Raw genomic sequence first — 12554 nt, forward strand, 5'->3', positions numbered from 1 at the left:
ATACAATTCTCAAAATCCTTTTCAGGGACAAAGTGGATAGAAGGTCTTTAGTTATTATATAGATAATACTTTATATTCTTTTAGTTTAGGAAGGACTTCCCTGGTGGTTCAGACGGTAAAGCGTCTGTCTACAATGCGGGAGACCTGGGTTCAAGAAAGCTTGATGTGGTTCACATTTTTTAAAATTGTATTTCATTTATTTATTGCTGCGCTGCATGGCTTGCAGGATCTTAGTTCCCTGACCACGGATTGAACCCAGGACCTGGCAGTGAAAGCACTGAATCCTACCCACTGGACTGCCAGGGAATTCCTGAGCTGGTTCACATTTTAGAGGGATGGTTGCAAAAGGACTTTGTTCAAAATTGTTTCTCCATCAGATATTATTTGCTTTTGTCTTCAGAAAATTTTATCCACTGGCAAATCCATTCACTTTTTAATCTTATAAATGAGCTTGTAGGAACTAAACTTGAAAGGAGCCTTAACTTTATTCATGTACCTCACAGTTTCAGTTTGAAAATTTCTGGGTTTGGTTCGCCCCTAACGTCACTACCTGCGGTGGATGTGGTGCCACCCTCTTTAGTAACACTTAAATGACTTCCAGTTCTGGTCGGCTGTGTATCCCTTGGCCTGCTCTGTGGAATTTTAGGAACTGCATGTTCTCAGTTTTGTTGATGAATTATTGTGAAAGTGTTTTCATGAACTATAAAGCAATTTAGAAATCTGAAACATTTTCATTTATAATTATTCAGTAGAAAGAGATGAAAAAAATCCTGTCTTTGAGAATTCAAAAATCTTGTTGATAATTTATAATCCTAGAATATATTAATTGCTTGGGCTTTATAAGATGTTTATAATTTATTTCAAACAAAATTTTTTGCCTTTGCCCTGAAAATTGACCTTCAGTACTAAATCCTAGTCTGAAAAGAATAGTTAAAATAGTTAAATAGTCACCCTTTAGAAATCCATGCCCTTAATTAAAGAGGTGGCTGAGTGTGAGAGAGGTTCTCTACAAACTATTGATGGCCATACATTAGGGACAGCCTCAGAAGTTCCTGTATATTTCTTTCTATGCACACTTAAAGTCCTGTTGCAGTCCAGTAAGAACAGGTTTCTTACTTATCTAGGTTATTTTCTTCACTGTTTACCATTTTCCATTAACTAAGCTAAAAAGGAAATTGGCAATTTTATTTTTGGCTGCTCTAGAGTAAATGTCATAGGCTAAAAATAAGAATTTCTGAGGTACTGCCAAGTGTCCTTAAAAATAAAATTTAAATAAATAAATAAAATATGTTAGAAAATCGAAATAAATAACTTGTATAAGAAAAAAGACTAATATCAAAGAATCAATCTTACAACTTGCCAATATTAATGATAGAGAAGTAGCATCTCTCTGGCCAGGCCAGTGTGGGAGGTTCTATTCTGAGTGAGGTATATAGCTTTTTGTAGTTTGCACATTGATTAGCACATACTGAGAAAACTTGAGAAAGAAAAACAATGATTTTCTTTTGTAATGAATACAGCAATTCTTCAGGTGTTAATGGTTTAAAGTGAACAGTAGATACATTCTGATCAAAGGAAAAGTATTGGCAAAACAGTATTTCAAACTGTTGTTGATTGTTGTTCTGTTTTTAATTGTGTTTACTATTTACTTTGAAAGAGGAAGGCATGCCTCCCTCAACCTCTAACTTTTTTTCAGGTTAAGACTATTGAGTGTGTGTTTCTCTCTCTCTCCAAAGATGAATGCGGGCTCTCATTTGGACACAAATGAGCTATGACTCTCTTTAAAGGTGTCTGTGGTTCTAACTCAGATACTAACTACTTGTGTCCTACATTCTCCTCCATGCCTTTTAGCTCTAATACTCAGGAATTTTGCAAGTCAAGTATCTTTTAATTAGTGTTTCCTTTATTTACTTATTTTCTTTGTATCTAATATATTTTTTCTGAAACATGAAGTGCATATGTTTTAATGGATCTTTCTACATTAATACTGTGTTCTGTGGGAATTATGGCTAGCACAGCATAGACACTTAATACTTCAGACTATGATTCTTATTAGGAAATAAGAATATTTTTTGAAATAATTTTTTCCATATAAGCGTAGATCTGTAAGTAACATTTTATGGGAGGGTAACAGGAGACCCATTAATTTGATTCTAATTTGGTCAGATGGAAAGGGGAATGGGGTAAATTTATATGCTGAAAACTTTATATCATGTATTTATGTCATATTTTTCAGTGCAGTTTTGAACATGAAGCTATTATTGGGGTATCTATTGTGGTATATATAGGTGCCCATGGTATTAGCAAATGAGGCTGTCAAGTTGGCATGAGGCAACATTCTTGTTTTTATTCCCCATTACCCACCAATGCTGGTGGGTATTGTCCAATTCTGGACAGTTTCCTCATTCCCTAGTCCAGCTCTAGCCTTTCACTACTCTTAAATATTTCTCACATCAGGCACACTGTTCGTAAAAGGCCCCCATTTCTAACTGTCTCTATTTATTGACTTCCAGCCTGTTTTAGGAACAGATACTCTGTCCTCAAATACTTCCTTTTCCTTTATGCCTTCTCTGACCAATTCACCAAATTTGTGAATTTCTTTAGCAGTTTCAATCTTTATCACAATACTAAGTGACATTAAGATATTCTTAGACATTCTTGGGGTGCTATGATGGAAAACAAACAAATTTTTTATTTCTGATTTTGTTTCCTTGACTACAGACATGACACTGTTTTGTTACTCATCTTCCCTTTCCAGATAACCAAGCTGAAAATAGATAGTAACCCTTTTGCCAAAGGATTCCGGGACTCCTCCAGGCTCACGGACATTGAGAGGTAATGAGAATTTTCTGTTTACTTTTTTGCTCAGATAAGATAAAAGTACTAGTTTGTAAGAGCACACTCCTTGCAACACCAAAGAGACATAACTTTACTGTATATAGTCTCCAGTACTCTGTACAGTCTCCTGTTCTCTGCCCCACCTTCACTTCCAGTTATAAACCCTACAGATATGCAACTGCTGAAGTTCTGACAGTTGCTGCAGTTGGATCTATTCTATGCTCCATTTCTGAGTGAAGTGGTTTCTTTGAACAGGACATTAATTCAACGGCAAAAAACAGGGCTTGCTTGTTATCAAAGACTCAGTCCTCTTGATGATATTAAGCTTCGTGTCTTAAGTGGCAATCCACAGAGAAAATAGAATCTTAATAGCCTTTGCCTTCTAAAGTGGATATATTTGCTAACATAAAGACTATAAAGGTAGCTTGGAATTCTGAAGCAAAAAGAGGCAGTTTAAATCAAGGTGCATATTTTATCTACAGTGTAGAATGCTTGTATTTAATAGGAAGGCTATTGGATATCAGGACCTTTAAGGCAAGTGACAATCATGTGCCTGTAATTTACCCTAATTTTTAACTGAAATGGTTCACACAGTGTGAGACTGTTTATGTGATGAGTAATGACTATATTGAGATGCATATTTGCCCAATGTGAATGTAAAAACAAGTTTTTTTCAAAGAAAAGATTTTTTTCAACCTGATTATTTGTACCCGTAAGTGTACTATGCAACTTTCTGTACTTACTCTGTTTTGTTTTGTTTTTGTGAACACATTTAAATTCTACTGTCTTTGCAAATTTAAATTATAAAATAGTCACCATTTTATAATTAAATCATAAGATTTATTCATCCTCTGTATTTAATCTCTTATATGTCCTGGAATCTTTACAGACAGGTGGAGTACCTTAACTACCAGCCCTCTGATTTATTTTATCTCCAGATCTTTAGGTGATTTCCCCCACCAACTGCTACATGGTTCTGTCACACTCTTTGTTACCTACCACATGGTTATATGTCCTGACCTCAGCACTTCTCTTTCCTGTCCTGGCAACTCAAATTAAAGGATTATTATAAGTTTTAGCAACATTTGTCTGATCCTTCCATCATCCTTCCCAATGCCAGAGCATAAAGGTGTGGTTTTGATTTGGGGGGGAAAGATATAGAAGCTCAGTGAGGAGGCATAGAATCCACCAGGAGAGACTGAAAACTGGGCAGGCATTTGAGTAGAAAAGATTAGTTAGTTGAAGAGCCTGACAAGTGATTGAGGGTGAGATCAGGGAAAGGAACTTGAGCTTGTGGTTGAAAATCCCTTGCAAAATGGATGGCAAGGAGGTAACTCTTCGATTAAGTAGAACATAGGCATGCAAATAGGCCATAAAATCCAAATCAGTGAGAAAGTGGTATCAGCAGTATGGGTGACAAAAGAATCCACATTTACAAAGACTTTTTGTGACCCCACGGACTGTAGCCTATCAGGCTCCTCCGTCCATGGGATTATCCAGACAAGAATACTGGAGTGGGTTGCCATTTCCTTCTCCAGGGGAATCTTCCCAACCCAGGGATCAAACCTGGGTCTCCCACATTGTAGGCAGATACTTTACCATCTGAGCCACCAGGAGGTGTTTTAAAAAGGCTACTTCCATTTAGGTGTGATCTTTCTCATCTCCTGTTTCTAGTGTGCCAAAGGCACTGATTCACACTGGATTTATGCAGGTGGGATTATAATAGGTGAATTTTTTCTGCTTTCTAATCAGGTATCAGGCAAAAATGAAGACAGTGGTTCAGTGGGGCAGTAGTGATGTGTTTTTATAGTGTGCCTCATGTCTTCTGTTTCAGGTCAGGGGTTGAGCATGGTATATGAAGACAAAGCCATGGGTTAGAGTCCCTGCTCTGCCTTTCCCTGGCTGAGTGATCCTAGAGAAGTTACCTAAGTTAAGTAGATCACTTAAGTAAGATCTTAAGTAAGTAAGTTAAGGAAGATCACTTCTAAGTGATCCTCAGAAGTTACCCTGAGTCTGTTTCCTCATGTAGAAAATGGAGAACATAACACTGCTCACTTTATTATGAGGACCATGTAAGATGACATTTATGAAAGCACTTTCAAAATCTGAACACGTAAAATAATTATATTTTACTAGATGAGCATCTGGCGGAGGCGTGGGTCGGCAGTGGCCTGCTGCAGGGTTGGGGGCACTGCCTGTAGCAGTGTGTGCATGGGAACTTTTAAAGGAGGTCACCATTATCTTCATTACCTCCACCATAGTTTGGCCTCAGGTCAAATAACAGGGAGGGAACACAGCCCCGCCCATCAAGAGAAAATCGGATTAAAGGTTTACTGTGCCTGGCCCTGCCTATCAGAACAAGACCCAGTTTCCCCCTCAGTCCCTCTCTCCCATCAGGAAGCTTCCATAAACCTCTAATCCTTCTCCATCAGAGGGCAGACAGACTGAAAACCACAGTCACAGAAAACTAACCAATCTGATCACATGGACCACAGCCTTGTCTAACTCAACAAAACTATGAGCCATGCCATGTAGCGTCACCCAAGGTGGACGGGTCATGGTGAAGAGTCTGACAAAATGTGGTCCACGGGAGAAGGGAAAGGCAAACCAGTTCAGTATTCTTGCCTTGAGAACCCCACGAACAGTATGAAAAGGCAAAACGATAGGACACTGAAAGATAAACTCCCCAGGTCAGTAGGTGCCCAATACACTACTGGAGATCAGTAGAGAAATACTCCAGAAAGAATGAAGAGATGGAGCCAAAGCAAAAACAACACCCAGTTGTGGATGTGACTGCTGATGGAAGTAAAGTCCAATGCTATAAAGAGCAATATTGCATAGGAACCTGGAATGTTAGGTCCATGAATCAAGGCAAATTGGAAGTGGTCAAACAGGAGATGGCAAGAGTGAACATTGACATTTTAGGAATCAGCAAACTAAAATGGACTGGAATGGGTGAATTTAACTCAGATGACCATTATATCTACTACTGTGGGCAAGAATCCCTTAGAAGAAATGGAGTAGCCATAATAGACAACAAAAGAGTCCAAAATGCAGTACTTAGATGCAATCTCAAAAACAACAGGATGGTCTCTGTTCATTTCAAAGGCAAATCATTCAATATCAGAGGAATCCAAGTCTATACCCCGACTAGTAATGCTGAAGAAGTTGAATGGGTCTATGGAGACCTACAAGACCTTCAAGAACTAACACCCAAAAAAAGGTGTCCTTTTCACTGTAGGGGACTGGAATGCAAAAGTAGGGAGCCAAGAAATACCTGGAATAACAGGCAAATTTGGCCTTGAAGTACAGAATGAAGCAGGGCAAAGGCTAATAGAATTTTGCCAAGAGAACGCACTGGTCATAGCAAAACCCTCTCCAACAACACAAGAGATGACTCTACACATGGAAATGACCAGATCATCAATACCAAAATCAGACTGATTATATTCTTTGCAGGCAAAGATGGAGAAGCTCTATACAGTCAGCAAAAACAAGACTGGGAGCTGACTTTGACTCAGATCATGAACACCTTATTGCCAAATTCAGACTTAAATTGAAGAAAGTAGGGAAAACCACTAGGCCATTCAGGTATGACCTAAATCAAATCCCTTATGATTATACAGTGGAAGTGAGAAATAGATTGGCTCTTATAGAGTGCCTGAAGAATTATGGACAGAGGTTTGTGACACTGTACAGGAAGCAGTGATCAAGACCATCCCCAAGAAAAAGAAATGCAAAAAGACAAAATGATTGTCTGAGGAGGCCTTACAAATACCTGTGAAAAGAAGAGAAGCAAAGCGCAAAGAAGAAAAGGAAAGATATACCCATTTGAATGCAGAGTTCCAAAGAATAGCAAGGAGAGATAAGAAAGCCTTCCTCAGTCATCAGTGCAAAGAAATAGAGGAAAACAATAGAATGGGAAAGACTAGAAATCTCTTCAAGAAAATTAGAGACACCAATGGAATATTTCATGCAAAATGGGCACAATAAAGGACAGAAATGGTATGAACCTAACAGAAGCAGAAGATATAAGAAGAGGTGGCAAGAATACACAGAAGACTACACAAAAAAGATCTTCATGACCCAGATAATCAATGGTATGATTACTCACCTACAGGCCGACATCCTGGAATGCAAAGTCAAGTGGGCCTTAGGAAGCATCACCATGAGTAAAGCTAGTGGAGGTGATGGGATTCCAGTTGAGCTATTTCAGATCCTAAAAGATAATGCTGTAAAAGTGCTGCACTCAATATGCCAGCAAATTTGGAAAACTCAGCAGTGGCCACAGCACTGGAAAAGGTCAGTTTTCATTCCAATCCCAAAGAAAGGCAATGCCAAAGAATGCTCAAACTACCACACCATTGCACTCATCTTACATGCTAGGAAAGTAATGCTTAAAATTCTCCAAGCCAGGCTTCAACAGTATGTGAACCATAAAATTCCAGATGTTCAAGCTGGATTTAGAGAAGGCAGAGGAACCAGAGCTTAAATGGCCAACATCTGTTGGATCATCAAAAAAGCAAGCGAGTTCCAGAAAAACATATACTTCTGCTTTATTAACTATGCCAAAGCGTTTGACTGTGTGGATCGCAACAAACTGTGGAAAATTCAGAAAGAGACTGGAATACCAGACCACTTGACCTGCCTCCTGAAAAATCTGTATGTAGGTTAAGAAGCAACTGTTAGAACTGGACATGCAACAACAGACTGATTACAAATTGGGAAAGAAGTACATCAAGGCTGTATATTGTCACTCTGCTTATTTAACTTGTATGCAGTGTACATCATGAGAAATGCTGGACTGGATGAAGCATAAACTGGAATCAAGATTGCCGGGGGAAATATCAATAACCTCAGATGTGCAGATGACACCACCCTTATGGCAGAAAGCAAAAAAGAACTAAAGAGCCTCTTGATGAAAGTGAAAGAGGAGAGTGAAAAAGCTGGCTTAAAACTCAACATTCAGAAAACAAAGATCATGGCATCTGGTTCCATCCCTTCATGGCAAATAGATGGGGAAACAATGGAAACAGTGACAAGACTTTATTTTTTGGGGGGCTTCAAAATCACTGCAGATGGTGACTGCAGCCAGGAAATTAAAAGACGCTTGCTCCTTGGAAGAAAAGTTATGACCAACCTAGAAAGCATATTAAAAAGTAGAGACATTACTTTGCCAACAAAGGTCCATCTAGTCAAAGCTATGGCTTTTCCAGTAGTCATGTATGGATGTGAGAGTTGGACTATAAAGAAAGCTGAGCCCTGAAGAATTGATGCTTTTGAACTGTGGTGTTGGAGAAGACTCTTGAGAGTCCCTTGGACTGCAAGGAGATCCAACCAGTCCATCCTAAAGGAAATCAGTCCTGAATATTCATTGGAAGGACTGATGCTGAAGCTGAAACTCTTAAAACTTTGGCCACCTGATGTGAAGAATTGACTCATTTGAAAAGACCCTGATGCCTGGAATGATGAATTTGGGAGGAGAAGGGGATGGCAGAGGGTGAGATGGTTGGATGGCATCACCAACTCAATGGACATGAGTTTGAGTAAATTCCGGGAGTTGGTGATGGACAGGTAAGCCTGGCATACTGCAGTGCATGACGTTACAAAGAATCGGACACGACTGAGCGACTGAACTGAACTGAACTGAGATGAGCATAGTTTTACTCCATCTAAGTTACTTTCAATGATCTTAATAAAATACTTCTAGAATAAAAATAGCCCCTTAAGTTTTACTTATGTTTATGAGAGACAAGTACCCAGACTGACTGCCATTTAGGGTGACGGACTTGATAATGCATGCAGCCACATTTTCCACTTAACTGAATAAACATCCTGATGTCGGGAGCTCACATGTACATGAAACTTAGAAGCTTTCAGTGGTCTGAGGGGTAAAAGAGCATCTTATGAGACTAGCTGCAAGTTTGCAAGATGACCTAAGTAGTGTGAAATTGGCCAAGGTTTTGGATTTCATTTCCAGGTATTTAAGTCTGAATTTTTCCTAAACAGCCTTTGGGGATGGAACAAATCAGATCAATTGATCTTTGGAGACCTAAAGAAATTAAATTAGTCTGGAGTCAGTTACTGCACTAAACCATCTAGTAATTGAATTGCCCCTTGTAACTGATTGAAAACAGCCCTATTTGTAACAATATAGAGAGCTTTTGTAAAATAAGAGATCTGAGAGAAAAACACATCTTTTTATGACATGATGACAGAAATTGCACTTTTCTAACCTAATTGAATATGGTGTTATAAATATGTGACCTTAATGATTTCAAGTTTCCTTTCCCAGATTTACAGCTACTGTATGAGATACCCAAACAAAAATGCCTTTAGGACTGGATCTGTATGCCTTATACCTCTAAACTCACAGTAATATTCCTTCTACATCTGCACAAGCTTTGTAGATACTCTAAAAGCCATTCTGGTTTTCTCACTCCCATTTTATGAAGTTCTGTTGAGATACCTGAATGTGTCACATTCTTCACATGTAGCCTTACTCCCAGGGACAACATCACCCTTATTTGTGAAAGAAAACTAGTGTCATTAACAAAAGTAGAAGGTATTTTCATTAGATGTTTTGTACATATACCTACAATGGACAGCTAAGAAGTAAATCAAAAGTCCAAAAGGGTTTCTCAGTATAATCTGATTTATAGCTATTTAGTTCAGGGAGAGAATTATCTGCTAGTGCCATATAGTAAATATAGCTTACAGACAGTCTGTCAGTTGGTGTTTTCTTTTTCTTTTTGGGGGAGTGAAGGGACACTTTCTAAGTGAAAGAAAGATAGTAAGTGAACGCATGGTATTACTTCTGAGAAAGGAGAGATGACTATGAAGATATTTGTATGTTCAAAATTAAGTTTCTTCTGTTAGGTTTTTTGTTTTTGTTTTGTACAAATAGAGTAAGTGGGAAAGGAGTATGTTAGAAAACATATAGTGCTGAATACTGACAGAGAAGGTAGAATAGACATTACCAGGCAACAGGAGAAAAGAGGAGTCAGGTATCTGATACGACAAACTCCAAATCTTTTTACTTGTCATTTTCAAATTTTCTTGATACTGTTTGACATTTATACTTCCAGTGTTTGGAATTATTTTGTCCAGTCTTCTAAAAAAAAAAAAAAAGTCGTTGGAATTTTGATTGGGCTTGTATTGAACTTGTATAATGATTTGGGGGAGAAAAATGATGTCTTTACAGTACTGAGACTTCTAGGAATACATCATATGTTTGTCTTTTTACGAAACTTATGTTCTTTAGAAGTTAGGGTATTTTCAAGTCTGTAAGTCCTACACATGTTTTTCAAGCACATAGCTAGGTTTATTAGAATTACATTGTCCAGTTTAATAGCCAATGGCCACAGATGGTTAGTGGAGAAATGTGGCTATTCCATATTGAGAAGTACTATAAGTACCAAAAAAAACAAAAAACAAAAACAAAAAACAGACACTGATTTTCAGGATTTAGTGTGAAAAAGATGGAAAATATCTCAACAGTAGTTTTAGGATACTGATAACATGCTGAAATAATATTTTGCAGATATATTGGGTTAAATAAATTACTAAAATTAATCTCATCTGCTTTTTAAAACTTTGACAGCTAGACTCTTTAAAATTACATATATGGCTCATGATAGCTTTCTTTTGTCTTGCATGTACTAGAAGGTTATTTTAGGGGTGGCTTATTTTTGAAAATAGAATTTTCTAGTTTATAAAAAGTTATTGATTCCTATATGTCATTGGCATCCTGCCATTTTACTGAACTTAGAAAACATTAGTTTTAATAATTTTTCTTTTTAGTCTCTTGAGTTTTCCACTTAGATCTCCCTATCAACTGCAAAAATGACAATTTTATCTTTTTCCTTCTAATATTCATGCTTTTTACAATGTCTTTTTGTTATATTACATTGATTAAAATTTCCAGAACACTATTAAAATGTAATTGTGATAGTTAGCATTTTTCTCTTGTTCTTGACTTATTTAGTAATGCCTCTAGTATTTTATCACTATATATGGTTTTCATTGGCTTTTGGTTTTGGATTGATACTCTTTATCATACTGAAGTAATACCTTTCCATGCCTAAAGAACTTTTTGCTATTCTGAATGTTACTGAATTTAAATGCTCTTTTAACATGCATGGAGACAATTTGAATTATTTTTCTACTGTACATAACAATAGGATTAATTCTAGTCATATTGTCTATGGTGAGCTATCCTTCCATCCTTGTATTTCTGGAATACATCCTATCTGGATTCTGTTTTTCTTGTAATGCATTGCTGAATTTAATTTACCCATATTTTATTAACACTTAAGACTTTTAGTATCAGTCTTCATAAATAGAGATACATTTTGTTTCTTCTTCCTTCTTTGTCAGCTTTTAGTATCAGGTTTCTGCTAGTCTGAATGAACTGAAATATCTTCCTGCTTTTTATTGCTTGATCAGTTTAAATCCAAAGAAGTGATCCTTTACAATCTTGTGCATAAACTCATCTGGGGAATTCTTGGGGTGAATTAACTACCTTTAACTACTTTTTTGGTTTGTTCCATAGTTTATCAGTCAGATATGCATTTACTTCTATCCCATTTAATGCCTGTCTTGAGTTCTGCTTTGTCTAACCTTATATTGCTATACCTTAACATTTGTTGGTTTTATTTGCCTTTTAATTTTTAAAAATCTTTGTTCTAACAGCAAGAGACCCCTCTTCTCTTGCATCATTAAACAAATATCTTGACATTTCTTTTGTCAAGTGAAAAACAGCCTCCTCTTGATGCCATGTGTCTCTTGAGTTACTGATTCTCCCAGTTTTCTCCTCCTTCTTATAGTGAAGCTCCTTAAAAAGAGTTCTGTGCATTTTCTTCTCAGTTCTTCTCTTCCCTTTGTCTCTTCTACCCTGTCTTTTAGAGTTTCATCTACTACTCCACCAGTCCACCCATGTCCAGGTCACCAGTAAACTCCCCACTGCTAAGCTCAATGGTCACTTCTCAGTCCTATTTCACCTATTACTGGCGTTTGACATTGTCATTTATTCTCTCCCTTTTTCCTCTTTGCTTCCAAGACCTCTCTTAATTTGTGGTTTTTATTCTACTCCACTGGCCATTCTTTCTCCATCCACTTCTTGGTTCTTCCCCTTGTCCTCTATCTGTAAGATAGTAATATGGTCCAGGCCTTAGTCCTTGGACTTCTTCTCTTCTCAGTCCACATCCCCTTCCTGAGTGATATGAGCAGTTAGTTTCCTGCCTTTAAATGCCTTTATATGCTGACTTCTGTCAAATTTACACCTCTGGTTCTGGTTTCTCTCGAGTCAAAGCTCTGGCTGTCTCTCTTCTTTTTCCCTCTCCCTTAAGGGTACCTTAAATCTCACACAGCTATGACAGGATGCCCAATCACACTCTTCTACATCTGTGCTTCTCTTACAGTTCCCTTCTCAGCTGCATCCTTCCCATTGCTCAGCCAAAAGACTGGGAGTCACCCTTCCTGGCTTGTCTTGATCTCTCACTTTCCCTTGTGGCTCAGCTGGTAAAGAATCTGCCTGCAATGTGGGAGGCCTGGGTTTTATACCTGGGTTGGGAAGACCCCCTGGAGAAAGGAAAGGTTACCCACTGCAGTATTCTGGTCTGGAGAATTCCATGGATTATATAATCCATGGGGTCGCAAAGAGTCAGACACGACTGAGCGACTTTCACTTCTACATCAGTTCAGTTCAGTTCAGT

At 37.8% G+C, this 12554-nt stretch overlaps 1 protein-coding gene across 1 annotated transcript in view; it reads left to right on the plus strand.

Annotated features, from left to right (window-relative positions):
- The window catches only part of TBX20 (T-box transcription factor 20), a 48439-nt gene that overhangs the window by 19523 nt on the left and 16362 nt on the right, over positions 1-12554 (plus strand). The window contains exon 6 of the mRNA XM_055590422.1: positions 2759-2835. Within this exon, the coding sequence (XP_055446397.1) occupies positions 2759-2835 (77 nt within the window). The remainder of the gene's footprint in view (positions 1-2758; positions 2836-12554) is intronic.

The sequence above is a fragment of the Bubalus kerabau genome, chromosome 8, assembly GCF_029407905.1.
Source record: "Bubalus kerabau isolate K-KA32 ecotype Philippines breed swamp buffalo chromosome 8, PCC_UOA_SB_1v2, whole genome shotgun sequence".
Taxonomy (NCBI): Eukaryota; Metazoa; Chordata; class Mammalia; order Artiodactyla; family Bovidae; genus Bubalus; species Bubalus kerabau.